The sequence below is a fragment of the Odontomachus brunneus genome, unplaced genomic scaffold, assembly GCF_010583005.1.
Source record: "Odontomachus brunneus isolate Ranch 3 - 2012 unplaced genomic scaffold, Obru_v1 Obru_scaffold_075, whole genome shotgun sequence".
Lineage (NCBI taxonomy): Eukaryota > Metazoa > Arthropoda > Insecta > Hymenoptera > Formicidae > Odontomachus > Odontomachus brunneus.
In genome coordinates, this window is record NW_022639525.1 from 1,355,852 (window position 1) to 1,371,358 (window position 15,507).

The 15,507-nt window shown below is 33.5% G+C and overlaps 1 protein-coding gene across 4 annotated transcripts; it reads left to right on the forward strand.

The window, feature by feature from the left end:
• The first annotated feature begins 6,124 nt into the window (after positions 1-6,124).
• On the forward strand, positions 6,125-11,494 carry LOC116847221 (mucin-22-like). 4 transcript variants are annotated; one of them, XM_032821972.1, is made up of 5 exons: positions 6,125-6,409; positions 7,446-8,179; positions 10,084-10,309; positions 10,781-10,966; positions 11,107-11,494. In XM_032821972.1, exons 2-5 carry the CDS (start codon positions 7,532-7,534, stop codon positions 11,277-11,279), a joined length of 1,233 nt encoding a protein of 410 aa, XP_032677863.1. In that variant the 5' UTR covers positions 6,125-6,409; positions 7,446-7,531; the 3' UTR covers positions 11,280-11,494. The 4 variants fall into 4 exon arrangements, with proteins under 4 accessions (XP_032677863.1, XP_032677864.1, XP_032677860.1 ...); XM_032821973.1 differs by having other exon boundaries at positions 7,518-8,179; XM_032821969.1 differs by having other exon boundaries at positions 6,125-6,404.
• Positions 11,495-15,507: the final 4,013 nt, after the last annotated feature.

The following is a 15,507-nucleotide window of genomic DNA, read 5'->3' on the forward strand; positions in this document are numbered from 1 at the left end:
GACCGGGGCTATATGGCCCCAGAAGTATGTTGCTCATGTGCTTTAATACTTATCTTGAGAGAAATAACGGGCATAAAATCGCGAAATGGTCCTTTTACAACATAAATATTTTTCCTTAAATTTCATTAAAAATCGGAATAATATTACAATTAAGGAATAGAAAAAACTGATTTGATAATAGCAAAGTGAATTTTCGAGTCTCTCGAAATTTTGTATTAATATTCTCCATCGTGATTAAATAAAAGTGAGCGATGTGTTACTAGCGAGAATAAAATGTCTTGCAAATGTATGATATACTGTTTCTAGTAATAAATGCAATTTTTATTTATAAAATCATTGAAATAGAGCATATGGACGGACGAGGTAAAGTTGACCCATAATTAAAAGCCGGCAGGAGACTTCTCGCGAAAATTCTGGAACTAGTAATCAGGATACATACATACTTTGTACGTGGCTTTTTTATCCTGCACTACTGAACAATTGAAGCCAGACAAAATGATGCTACGTGTTCGTGTTTTGGTTATCACAAAACAAAATATGCGGTTAACAGACTTATGGTAGGCATTAACTCCTTAACGCTCTTTTTTTTCGAGAAAAAAGGTCCAAAATAATCATTTTTTTTACTGAAAATAATTAATATTTGAGTAATTCTTTATTTGAAAATGAGTATGTGTGTAAGCTCGATTTTTATCGGAGAAAAAGTTTCAAAACTCTACTCAAAATTTTCATTGTCTATTCTAATATATTATATATATACAAGTTTTATAGCACAGGAAACAAAGTTTGAAATCAGTAAAATTGGGTTATGATTTAGAAAAGTTACGCTAAAAAGTAAAAAATCAGCTTTGGATTAAAGCTTTCTATACTTAATCGGCACTAAATCCTTCCTACATTTAAAGTTTCGTCATCAGAACGATCCGTTTTGATTTCAAAATCACTGAAATCACTAGAGTCTGAATTGCTTTCCGACCAATTAGTATATTCAAAATCATCGAATTGATGCATAAGTTTAGCACGAGCAGCACACGTTCACGTGTATTTTAGTAGCACAAATTTTTAAATCATCCGAGTCACACTCGGGCGTGAGCAAATTTGTTATTTACCCGCACTCGAGTATGACTCGCTTATGAGCGTTAAAGTTAATACGTAGAAGAAGGTCGCCTCATGTTTCTACAGTCAGTCACAATTAGTTGCCTGAGAAGTCGTAACTTTGAAATTTTAAAATATAGGACATCTAACCCCGCTCTTTCTTACGCTAATCACCGGTCGCGTAAAGCGTTTGCCAGCGAAAGAGCGCCAGACTTAATAACGTAATCGCGAAATTCCGGCCGTTTCTTCGAGTTCGTTGCAAAAGCGACGCTCGTTCCCGCATACCTCCGCGTGTTATTTACGGATATTACAATTATCTCGTAAAACTTTTTACGTGCTTCGACGTGTTACGGGCGATCGCCGGGCCGCGCAACCGTCTCTCTCACCGATGGCACAAAAGAACAGGGCGAGAACGGTTACTTCACGCAACATAAATTTTACGCATGGAACCGTGGACTTCTCGCGTTTGCATCGCAGCGTCCCACGTTGCAGGTGTCCCTCGTCGGAGTTTCGCACGATTTGTAGGCTTGCAAAATTCATTTGACATGAAAATGAGTCCAACAATAATTAGCCGCTCCGCGCATTCCCAAATAGATCTTCATAATCGTCAAGATGTGAGAGAGTAGCTGATGAAAACTTTACAATGTTTCAAACGGGGTTGCGAGTTATTAATTATACCTTTTTAATGAATTATTATGTTTAATTGATGATTAAGCCAATTCAATTGAAAATCGTTAAATTGACAACTTATTTCCATTCGAAACCGGGGAATATAATAAATGGTAGAAAAAACACATAGACGATTACATATATTTAACATATAATGTTTATAATTTATAATATTATTATAATATATTAATCATATAATTAATATAATATTTTTAAAAAATCGATACAGAACTTGCATACACACAGAAAATTAATGTGTTTTATTTATGGCACATATTTGTTACAAAGAGGGTGTTCATGGAAAAAATGTGTGATGCAAAGTGATTGTTGCACCAAAAACAAGTAATTATAGCATAGTTTTGCTACAAATATCTCATTTTATAGAATTTCTGACTATACATTAAACCATTTCAATGAAGCGCTCCAAACAGGAATGATAATTATCATTGAATTATAATTCATGATATTGACATCGGTCGATGAGCTTCTCGAGTATAACAAGAGGAAAATGCACCAGAATTCATAACGTCAGATACGTGGGTACAAAGATTCCAAATTAAACATAATATAGTATTTCGTTTATTGTTCTTGGTGCAAATAATCACACATCACACATTTTTTCCATAAACTGTGTAACGAATATGTGCCATAAATAAAACACATTTATTCGCTATATATCTGCAAGTTCTGTATTAATTTTTTTAACATTATATTAATTATATGATTAATATAATATAATAACATTTATAAATTGTGAATATTATATGTTAAGTATATGCAATTGTCTATATTATTTTTGTTATTTGTTAATGCTATTTTATGTTATTATGTTAATATTATTATGCTACAATTTATATTCTTCTATCTACCTAGTAACATATTTATAGGTCTCTTATTTTTTGATACTCTACAATCGAAAGTGTATCAAAATAGGTGAGGGACAGTTGCGGCAGGTCTCTTGTAAGACAATAAAATTTCTAAGAAATAAAAAAAAATACTTATTTGGCACTAATAACATATTTATTTAAATCTAAATTCTTTTATGAAATGTCGCAGTTTTAAAAAAATGTTTATTTTCTTATAAAAAAAATGTTTTCTCGGTGTAAGAATATATATATATTAGTATAAGTGAATGTGTTATTAATACTTTCTCTCAATAAATATTTTTTTTACTTTTTAGATATTTTTTTTCATATTATGAGCGGTCATATGAACCACTCATAAAGTATATGACCTTTACATATGGAACAATAAAGTTATCGCCAAATTTACATATACTTATTTATCTTAGGGTGTTTCAATAGCAGTTTAAACTTGGATTCAAGTTTAAACTCTATTTTAACAATGCATTTGTTTTGTTTAAACCGAGTTTAAGTTGAAATCTAAGTTTAAACTGTCATTGAAAAACTAGCCTTTAGTCGTTAAGGGACGGGGAACTTATATTATTTAAAAATCGATTCTCAAAATCGTAAATCACTTTCCATGCAGCATTTCTTCATAAATTCTTCTGTTGTGCGACAATCATCTCGTCGTATTACCCTCCCGTTCCGCGTGGAAACGCGGTCGTCGAGTGAACCACATCGACACGTATTATATATTCGTTGGGGGTGTTCTATGGGAAAATCCACGTGCACGTGTTGGATACGCTAGTAGCAATTTTTGTGGGAATTACTACGTGCTACGTACTCACATATATTATTGAGCTGAGGATCTGCCATTGTTGACTGTGTGTCACCCCTTTCCTGTTCTAATTCTCATACAAATCACTGCATGATTCTATTAATAATTTGTTCTTGAATTTGTTTTTTAAACAAATTCATTATTGCTGTGTTCGATATATTTAAGAATGCAACCGATGTCTCATGCACTTAGAAAAAAACATAGTAATGACAATTATATCAATAATAACTACAAGAGTTTTATATGTAGAATTATAATCGATTATTTCTATTGTTTTTAACATATTTCAGAATCGAGAGATTTCAAAGCCATCTTTGATTTTGTTTAAAAATGTTGCTTACTTAATTCTAATTAGAAAGAATTATTCTAATTAGATTATTAGTATATTATTTTTTGATAAATTTCAAAGAGAATGTAACTGAAATACGCAAAGATATTAATTTCTTTTAACATATTTTCTAAAGAAAGTATGTGATATTAGACACTTTCATTATATATTTGATACATGTGAAACAGCTAGAGATCCCCAGAGATACGCGGAAAGGAGCCGAAACAGTTGCGAGAACAATCCTAACAACGAAAGTAGATCGATAAACGAGAAAGTCAGAAAAAGAGAGAGAAGAAGAGAGAGAGAGAGAGAGAGAGAGAGAGAGAGAGAGAGAGAGAGAGAGGGAGAGAGAGAGAGAGACGAAACCGCGAATTAGGCAGCTGAAAGAACAAGGGCGTCGTGATATAGAAAACGTGTGCGACGACGATCGGTTCAATTGGCCACGGGCTTAACGCGCAATTAATGACCACGGGTGTGTCCGACGTTGCCTTTGTCCACCTCCACGCGTGCTGCGTGTCGGGATAATAATTGAAACCGCAACCACCCGTGAGCTGCACTGAAATCGGAAAAGGGGTCGCATGGTGATGGTGGCGGTGGTGACTCGCGCGCGGTGGTAAAAGGAGAGAGTACAGGGTTCATTTCAGGATACAGTTCATTTCAGCCACTTCGATTGCCGCGTACACCGACGCGAGTCGCCAACAAAGGACGTAATGATACGGCAGAAACGAAAAACCGGATAATAATGTCCGAGCGTGCAGCGATACAGCGGAAAGGGGTGCATTCGTGCGTGGCTCACGCTAATTGCTGTGCGGCCGTGTTCGGAGCGTTTTTATTCCATTGCGCGTTCGCGAGAGGGCATGTGTATTAATAATATTTGCAACACGAGAGCGAGAAAACGATACAATACTGTATGCTTTACCATTATAATTATGGTTACTTGCACGATTTTCAGCCTTACACATATAACGGGAATCTGGGGCATAATGCGGTGCATAATAGGATATAGTCAGTAACTCTTTTAAGAAGTGCCGTCATAACTGCTGTCATAACATTTGCAATTTGTTTCGTACGTTTGCATAAAGTAAACGGATAAAATTTTATTTTTTACTACTGTATGTATATTAACGTTATTAGGTGAATTTTCCTCGTTATTTTAGTTAAGTGCTTGTGCAAGTATCAACTATCTGTGATGTTTTATACTATCTAAAATCCAAATTTATATCATTTAGATCATTTAGATCATTTAGACCATTTAGACTATTTAGAATTTTGAAATTCTGTCTTCTGATTCGTAATCGGTGACCCAAAAAATCCCCGGATACAAAATTCCCAAAAAATCGGTCTGATACAAAAAATCGTAACATAAAAAATTCGTTAAATAAAATTGTCGAATTTTTTTTATAAATAAAAAAATTAAGTGAAACAATTTTTTCTTTTAAACCCAACAATTTTTTTACTTTGAGTCAAACAAATTATTTTTACCAAACAATAAAATTATTTAAAAAGTCAAGTGATCGTATTTATTGATGGCAACATTAGTTTCTTTGGATCATTTCAATGATCAGATTTGTCTGATTGTAATAAAATTTATCAAAGCTAAAGAAATCTTTTTTTCTGTACAGATACACGGTAAAAACAATTCTGTTGGTGCAACCAAATTTTCGGTTGCTCAGGGATCAGGCGAAAACTCGGCTGTAGGAAAATTCTTTTATGAGGCTTCTGTATAGTCAATTGTTCTTAGTTGCCTCAACCGAGTTCTAATATCGTTGAATGTTCAGACGAATATTTTCGGTTGCGAAAACAGAAATATTAGTTTTCATAACAGAGATATCACTTCTGATCATTTAATTTTCAGTTGATTCCTATTTGGTTGCACCAACTGAAATTTTTTTACATGTATTGAAAATAATCAGATTAAACTTAATTACATTAATTAAAAGTAGTCTATTTCTTCAAACTTTCCTCAATTTGTATTTATGGTCAACAGAGATTATGCGCGCCACAACATTCTTATCTGGAATCTAAAAGTTTTATTTTAGATTCGCAGATTCTTATCTTTCTCCGTGGCGTAACATCTCACTCATGTAACGACGACCATATATAAATATTAGAAACGAGCAGATCGCGGTCAGCGGTTCTGAAATGTGAAAATTCTCATTTCGAGCTTATCGACTCTAATTACGGAAAGATCTCGACATTAGCGCGCTGATTGGCTAGTGGAAAAGAACAGGTTCAGAGATATCTCATCGCATCATCAAAAAGATAATGGACAAAAATATCGATTCTGTCCAGAGAAAGCTATCTATGTGACTCGTTTGTATATATTCCACGTTTAACTATCGTTGGAATTGGATCAGTTTCACATAGACCGGTCGTCATTCTTTGGATTCACATTGGGTCGCTTTCCTGTTGTGTCTCATTCTCAAAATTTTCCTGTCGGTAAACGTATGGATTTTTTTTCTGTGAAAATACGAAATAAGAGATTTGTGATCGGCCGAGTGCGTAGCGAGTACGTATATGTGGCGAATTCTCTACGAGGTATTCCGAAGTATTGAAAAATTAAACATGAAACGTACAACAATGGTGTTTCTGATTTTCGTGGTCTTACTAATCGGAGGTGATGTTTTCCTGATCTACAGTTAGGTTTGACCCTATTTTTATCTTCTTAGTGATTAGTAACAGGGGAAACCGAGGCAATATGATCCCAATGGTACGTTGTCATATGCTTTTTTTTAGTATTTATCTTGAGAAGAATAGTGGGTATAACACCGCGAAATAACTCTTTTAAAATATAAACACTTTACCCCAAATTTAATTAAAATCGGCATAACATTACGTTCAAGGAATAGAAAAAAAATTAATTTGGTAATATTAAAGTAAATTTTTTAGCTCGAAATTTTCTACTAACATTCTCCACCGTGACTGTATAAAATTAAGTGATGTGTTACTAGACTGAAATTTCTTTCAAGTGTATATTTCTGGTAATAAATGTAATCTTCATTTATAAAATGATTGAAATAGAATATATGCGCGGACGAAATAAAGTTGTCTCATAAATAAAGCGGGAAAACTGTGGAGACTTTTCACGGAGATTCTGGAATTAATCAGGATACATATTTTACTGGCCTTCTTATCCTGCGTTACTGAACAACTGAATCCGCTGTCAGGATAAGATAGTTGCTGCATGTTTGTATTTTGGTTATTACAAAACAAAATATACGATTAACAAGCTCGTGACGGGCAATAATATAAAGAAGAAGTTTGCCTCTGTTATGTTTTTGCAATCATAACTATTAGTTGCTTGAGAAATTGTAACTTCGAAATTCTAAAATACAGGACATCTAGCCCCGGTTTCCCCCTACTCACTCGATAATCAATTTAATACTAATGCCTGGACACTTACTTAATACTCTTATTGTTTTAGCTTTTAAATACAAATATTTAAACTTTCAACATAAAATATACAAGTATTGAATATATATACATTCCATGTTGAAAGTTTAAATATTAATATTTTTAATTTTAAAGACCAAAATAATAAGAATGTTCAGGATTAAATACGTGCTCGGGAATTGGTACTTTTACCTTAATTCACAGTTCTATATATTCGATAATAATTCATAGTTTATTCGGTAGTAACTCATAGTTCAATGATTTTTTTTTAATAAAAAATATACAGGCGAGAGAGCGCGCGAGCAATCGATCAATCAGCCAATCTCGTCGTCCGATCACGTGCAACCGATTCTTACAGAGGTGAAAAAGACCATGGAAAAGATGTCGAGATCTAACGCGACGACATCATTCACAACGCGACTTACAACGCACGAATCGACAACTGTTGCGACGAGAACAACGACAACGAATACACCGAGTACTGCATCGACGACGAATGTCGTGATAGCTTCGACTGCATCCACCACAAATGCATCGACAAGTGCAACAAGCGCATCACTTTCGTCGAGCACCATTTCTTCATCGAGTGTTACAGCGGTTAAGTCACAAACGACAGAATCAACCTTGGAAACGAATGCAACGACAAATTCATATATGACGACCACGATGACTACGGTAAAGGAATCGAAGAGCGAAACCATGCCAATAGATACAACGATTACGAAAAATACGGCAATCTCTACGAGGGATTCATCGTGGATGAAAGAGTCCACCATCGAGACGCCGACTAGTATATCGAAAGTTCCGAAAACTACGAGCGAGCAAATCATCACTGAGGCCGAAACCACGGAAGTTATCACAACTGAAGTAACAACTAACACGGACACGACACCGCATGCAACTGTCATTCCTTGCAAAGAATTCAATTATGTCGCGAGAGACGCGAACACTGGAGTGGCGTGCGTTCAGGCTAACATGACAATTCAAATCAATCTGCAATACATGACGAATTATTATCGAGTAAGATATTAACTAGTACTCTCTATATAACCCGAGTATTTCTACAAATTGTGTTTGATAATTAATGACATAACGTTCATGTGGAAATAGTTCGTATCCAAAGTTGTGAAAAATATTTAAAAATTTTTCTCAATTTGATAATTGATTTTGACAAATATGTTTCAATTTAACTAATTAACAATTGATTCAAGCAAAATCAACCGAAGAATATTTAATTGACAATTGATTTCAACAAATTCAATTAAAAACTGTTCAATTGACGATCCATATGCAGAGGGAATCATATGTCGTATATACCTAAAAGGGGATCAAAAAGTTAAGAGAATCGTGCAATTAGTAATTGAACTTAGTAAATTAAATTAAAGGTGGCTTTATTGACGAGTGATATAAGCAATTAATTCGAAGAGCGTTCCATTACTTAAGATTGCAATTAGTTTGGCGGATAATATTCATTATCAGAGCATCATGCGTGTGACATCGTGGAAAATTCTCATGATTGAGTAGATAATTGAATTCTGTAATTGAATTTGTTGAAACCAATTGTCAATCGAACAGTTTTCCATTGAATTTGTTGAAATCAATTGTCATTTAAACGGTCTTCAGTTAAATTGGCTCATATTAATCGTTAATTAAATCCGATAATTAATTAAAAAGTAATTAATTACTCACAACTCTTCTTACAAGTAACATAACAATATATAATTTATTTTACATTAGTTGTTATATTCTTTATGTTACTATACATTCTTTTCTATCTTCAGTTGTCTTAATATACCTGCGTAGGACAGCCTGTAGAATGTTAACCATTCAAACACCAGTGGAATAAGAAAAGATACTATCGACGAATATTTTCAATCGTTTACGTGTAAAAATAATATTCTTTTTTCTCGAAAGGGTAGATATTAATGATGTCATCCTCGATTCTTTGGAAACTCGAGTCGTTTGAGTATTACATAAGTATTTCTCAAGTTATCCAAGTATACGGGTACTCTGTTACTAGAATATATATATATTCAGTTATTTATTCTTATTATAATTTTTTCTTATTTGTTTTTCAGATCATCTCTTATGCATATTAAAAGAATAAAGATAAAGATTAATAAAAAGTAGATATAGAATTTTACGAAAAATTTATTTTTATATCAAAATATATCTAAATATCTATAATATATCTAAAATATCATACAAAATTCCTTTCTTTTAGTTGACATTATTTTAATACTTTTATATATATATAAATAAATATATTTATATGAAAAAGTAGATATATAATTCTATTAAAAAAATTTTGAAAAATAAAGTGAGATACACCAGAGTGTTTGATAATAAATGACATAATGATCGTGTTTTCCACGATACCACGATACTCTGAGAATGAATATTATCCACAAAATCAATTATAACCTTGAGTAATTGCTCTTCGATTAAATTGATTGGATTTACTCATAGCAATCGGAAGTTAAGTAGCTTTTAATTAAATTTGTTAAGCTCAATTGTCAATTGAACGATTTCCTTCGCTCATATCAATCGTCAATTGAACGGTCTTTAATTGAATTCGTTGAAATCAATCGTTAATTAAACATTCTTCGGTTAATTTTGTTTAAATCAACTAATTAATTAGTTAAATTGGAACATATTTGTTAAAATCAATTATCAAATTGAGAGAATTTTAATTAATATTTTCATAACTTTGCTTGTAAGTACGTAAAACATAAGAACGTAGTAACATAAGAATATGTAATATTTAACGCCACTTTTGCTTCATGACATTCTCTTCTACTTCTAATAGTTCTAAAGATTCAGCTCGTTTCGTCTGGCAATCTGTATGCGGAAACATAAAATTTTTATTGTTGTTGTTTATGTTCTTACTATTATTTATCAAGCAACCTAATATAACATTTTAGACAAATGAGGCTGCTTTAACAGTTCCAAGAAAAGCAAAAACCAGTGGTATCTGTGGTGAAAAAACTGCAGAGATTACTTTGAGCTGGAAAGACGCCGTCGAAAATCAAGCCGATGTTAAGGAAAATAAAATCACTTTTCGCTATTCTCACGACGATAGCACATACTTCCTCGACTCCACTTCCGTCGATGTGCATTTGGACAACAATAACTTCCCGAATGCGCAACGTACGTTGGTTCGAACATAATAATTTAACAGCGAAAATTGATAAGAACGTAATATCACGTGACAAATTTCTATATTATTCAATTATAGGTGAGTCGCGTATTATGAAAGTGATTTGAGTCTATTTTTTTATACATTTCTTTGTTTCTATTTTCTCATTTCTCAAACCTATCTGTAAGCATTGAAATTATATTATCTATGTTTATATTATCTTTATTACAACAACTAAATTATTAATCTTTTTCGGATTCATACCACTTTCATAATAAGTAGTTCATAATAAGTATCTTCAGATCTCATTTATATTTGTATCCTTCGTGATTTTATTTTAATATTTTAGACTGAGTCGATACTTCACAGGCGATATCTTTAATATTTTACAGGCTAAACCATTCTTAATTTAAAGTTATTTAAAGCGTTAATTTCTAGACTCTCTCTATGTTATTGTTTTCCTTTCTTTTGACATTTAATAGATAAGAGAATAAGAGAGGATACAATGGGCAGACACTTGCGATTGTTCTCCACATCAATGAAGCACAGAGTATATATACGTAGATTAGGAGCCGAAATAAACGTTGGAGATTGGGTGAACGTTCTTATTTCCAATATCAGCTTAATCGCATTTGCTAGCTGCTCTGAAGCTAATAGTTCGAGAGCAGGTACTGTGATCTCGATAGTCTTACACGATTATTGATTAATGTTCTATAATTGTGGCGATGAAAAACTGCTCGTGACCGATTAAAATCAATCACCTTTAATCGAACATGACAGTCTAATGCAATAAAGATTATCATTTCAGGTGGTGACATCGGGGAAAATGTTAATAATGACGTGATAGCTGGCGTAATAATTGGTACTATTATTCTGATTTTGATCATCTTCTTTTTAATATGGTGCAAGAAGAAAAAAAACGCCGCCATCAAAAACTTTAACATCAAGCTCTTTATTGGATCATCTTTCTATCTATCATAAAAGTGGTATTCAAATAAGAAAATAATTTGAATATCACAAATCTTCTTCAAATGGTTAAATATCACCAATCAATCTTTACATTTAAAAGTGTTCATGCTTTAAAAAGAATATTTGCGATTCCTTTTCTATTGTTTATCTCACAATAAATTAACGAAGCGCTTGGCGATCCGTAAATTAGGTATTCTTCTCTGCGTTTTTTAAATAAATTGTCGATGTATGATATTGCCATATCAAATAAATAATTGTTGGCCCCACGGAACGATCTATTAAAGTTGCACATGGCGTTGGGAAAGAGCATTCTTTAATTAGCTAAGCTCAACAAATAGGCCGAGGCAGGGCTTTAATCGCCCCTGTATTCGTCACGGCTACGCCCACCCCAATTACCTCGTTACTCGCTAAATTGTAATATTTATGGCGCCATATGCACAATCGTGTGAACGCGTCGATCAGTCGGGATGCATTCTGTACAGCCGAATCGAAATAGAACAGTCATATCCCCCACGTAGATGACATCTCCAAATAAGGATGACAAGTTCGTTTCATTGAAAATCTAAAGTACGTTTCCCAAGTGCACACATACCGCCGTGTCGTGTGACGACGATTTATTTTCCAGGACTTCCGACGTATTCTCGTATTCGTAACGCAGTAAATATTGTTCACGTCACTCGCGACGTATTCACCCGGCGACACGTATGAGACCGGAAGGAGCTCTTATTTCATACCGATACCGGTAGAAAAAAGCATCAAACGTACCACACATAGGCCTGCCGTTTAACATCTGGATATCGTATCGCCCGCGGCAGATGCCGCGGTGGAATTCACGATTACAGGTGTTAATTGGCCTCACAGCGGGCTCGTACTATATTACACGGTGGAACGTACAGCAAACGTGACGAATGCTTCCGATATCGTGAGAATCGTAGTTCAAACAATAAAAACAAACGGATTCCCTGTGATTTGTCGCACAGAAAGTTTCTTGGGATCCAATTGGGATCCCAGTTCGTGTTTCCTCAAAACAATAGTGAATTCTGATTAGAGATGTAATATTTCAAACATGCGATTCTAAATGGAAAAGGTCCCCCTATATATTTTCTGATTTTACCTTAAAATTGAACCAAACACACACACACATATATGTCGATTTTTCAAATAATTTCAATATTTAACAAAATGCTTAATATATTTTAAAAATATTTTATTTTTTATTTTCTATCCTATTGAAACAAAAATATTTTATTTTCTATCCTATACAATAATTAGTATTCAAAAGAAGTTAGTATATAAAAAGAAATTAGTATATAAAATTGGGATTGGGATAAATAATACAATTTTATCTACATTATATCGAGAGTATTATATCGACAAAATCATTACTTTGTCAATATAAAAATTTTGAGAAAAATCTAACGCGAAAATATATAATTATGTACTAATTACTTAATATTAAAGAACTAATTAGTGGACTAATCACTGCACTGGAACTTCGTCCTTTTTCCTCTCAACATTAGATTATACTCATTTCACTCCAAAAGCGAAGAACTTAGTTCAATTAAAAAGAACATATCTATGGATTGTTTGTTTGTTTGGAGCTTCATCAATCGAGTAGCGTGATTCACGGCACCTACGCACCTTCGTCCTTCACGCATCTACTAGCATATCTACTCGTCAGAGTGAAAATCAATATTTTAAATATGTATAAAACGACCAAAAGAAACACACTCAGGAAGTGGCACCAGCTGTTAGGGTGCCGTCCCTTTAAAGTTTAAAGGTCTCTCCGAAGACCCATTGTGCGTCTCCATGCTCTTTTACGATGTACCGCGGACGTGGTTAAGGTAAGTTGCAGAAAATCTGCCTGCTAAGTTTCTTTCGCAGACGGTAAAGTCTGATTTTCTGACTAAAGGCTTCAGGATTAAATCAGAAAGAAATAAAGAAACAAGAAGCAAAGAGCACGTTGTAGATCTGAATTAAAAATGGGGGATAGCGGATGACGTACTTAGAAGCAGTCCAGTCAACACCGAACATCAATTATAATACAACTATATTATCATTTCGCACTCAATCATGTAAATACAATATGGTGTTATATTGCATTTGCATAATTAAACACGGAATTGTAACATAGATCTAATGTTCGGTGTTGACTGAAAGTAGTCGATAAATTCGATCGCTGCATAATATCGTCATGATTTAACCGCTACTCTCTCAAATTGTACAATTACGGCGGAGACATTTGCTATTAACGAAATTATCGGTTCAATTATCGAAAGTCAGATTGTGGGTACGTTGTGGAGCCAGCGTTTCGCTTCATTGCCCCGACTTTAATTTCACATGCGCAGCCGCGCTTGATACGTTTATAATTACTTGTACAATCAACGCAATCGGTGCAAAAGAATTACATGAATATTTAGCGTAGACCGAAAGAAAAAAATTATGGATTTAATTATAGTTATTTTTGGCAACAGTCATACTTTTTTGTTACATCAACAAAAAATAGCAGTAGAAACATACACATATGAGGTTAGTTTAAATAACATTATAGTAGCACTTACTAAAAAAAATAGTTAATTTAATTAGAATTATAGTTATTTTCAACTACAGTTATACTATTTTGTTGCTTTAACAAAAGTGTAGCAGTACATTGAGAGAAAAAAATTTGAAACATAAAAAGTATCTACTCGGTAGGTACTAATAATATTTTTTTATACTCTAAAATATTTTATTTTTATTCTATAAAATATTTTTCAAATAAAAAAATACATCTTTTCTTAAAACCTTAGCTTTTAGTAAAAGTAATTATTTATTTTATTAAAATAATTTAAATTTAAATAAATATGTTATTAGTACTCACAAAAAAATATTTATTACTTTTTAGATATTTTTTCTCTCAATATAGAAATATACAGTAAGAAAACAAATGCTGCGTTATTAAAATATGATATTATATTTAATAATAAAGCAAAGTTTACATCGAGTATAAAGCGAACATTTTATTTGTAATTTATTTTTTATTTTAGTTTATATTTCTTGAGAAAAAAAGATAGATAGAGAGAGAGAGAGAGAGAGAGAGAGCCTTTGTATCTTATCCTTATTTATTTATACAAGATTATTGTAACAACATTTACTGCGGAAAAATGATTAATTTTACAACAATTACAACCATTTTCAGCGCCAACTATATTTTCTTATTATTCTAACAAAAAAGTAGCAGTAGCAATATGTATAAAAGTTCCTTATGATAAGCACTATAGCAATATTTACTGCAAAAAATATTTTTTCTGTAATTACTTTGACGATTATTAATGGTATTTCACTATAATTACTTTACTATGCAATTATAGTCACGAGTACCAAACACTTTCTTCTCCGTATCCGTTGTTTGTCCCTCAAACCCTCTTCCTTCGGGCTGACTGGGCATTTCTAAGATCGATAAATCTCCGGAGGTACGAAAGACCAGGCACGCGCGCCACGAGAGCCAGCCACGTGGCTGCCTCTTTCTTCCGAGAAACGATTTGACCCATTTCCGATACCGCGGTTACTTCTTGTCACAGGAAATGCATCCTGCATATCCATCCAACCATAATATCTCGATATTCGATTCTAACGGTGAGTGATAAGCAGAGGGAGAGGACGGTCACGTTTGAGCGCTGAGTAAAATGTATGTATATATATATATATATATACATTTAACAATTTACGTATCTCATTCAAAGGAGGAAGTTGACGGCTAGCGTTTTTTGAGTTTACTGTCAGACCTGAAGTGTCAGACCTGAAGTTATTCTCGGAAAACGCGTAAAGGACACGCAGGAGGGGGAGGATTTTCGGAAATCGCTGAAATATATATATATATATATATATATTTCAGCGATTTCCAAAAATCCTCCCCCTCCTGCGTGTCCTTTACGCGTTTTCCGAGAATAACTTCAGGTCTGACACTTCAGTAAACTCAAAAAACGCTAGCCGTCAACTTCCTCCTTTGAATGAGATACGTAAATTGTTTAAACGCTACCTGTTTTTTCCTCTGCCTCTCTCCTTTTCTCCTACGACACACGGGAACAAACACCTGTCACGATTCAGTCGTTGTCACGCAGAGAGCGTGTAGTTTCGAGCAACTCCGACCGACGAGTCAATCTGCCCGTCCCGCGAGCAAAGATGAAAGAGAAAAAAAAAGAAAGAGCAGATATACACCGAACGGAGGTTCAGGAGTTGCTAGGGCTCCTTTTTTCTCTCC

Excerpts from the sequence above, each read along its gene's own strand:
- LOC116847221 (XM_032821969.1), top strand. The coding sequence starts at position 6,284 with ATGTGGCGAATTCTCTACGAGGTATTCCGAAGTATTGAAAAATTAAAC. Across the intron at positions 6,405-7,445 it reads TGATGTTTTCCTGATCTACA|GCGAGAGAGCGCGCGAGCAA; the intron begins GTTAGGTTTGAC and ends AAAAATATACAG. Across the intron at positions 8,180-10,083 it reads ACATGACGAATTATTATCGA|ACAAATGAGGCTGCTTTAAC; the intron begins GTAAGATATTAA and ends ATAACATTTTAG.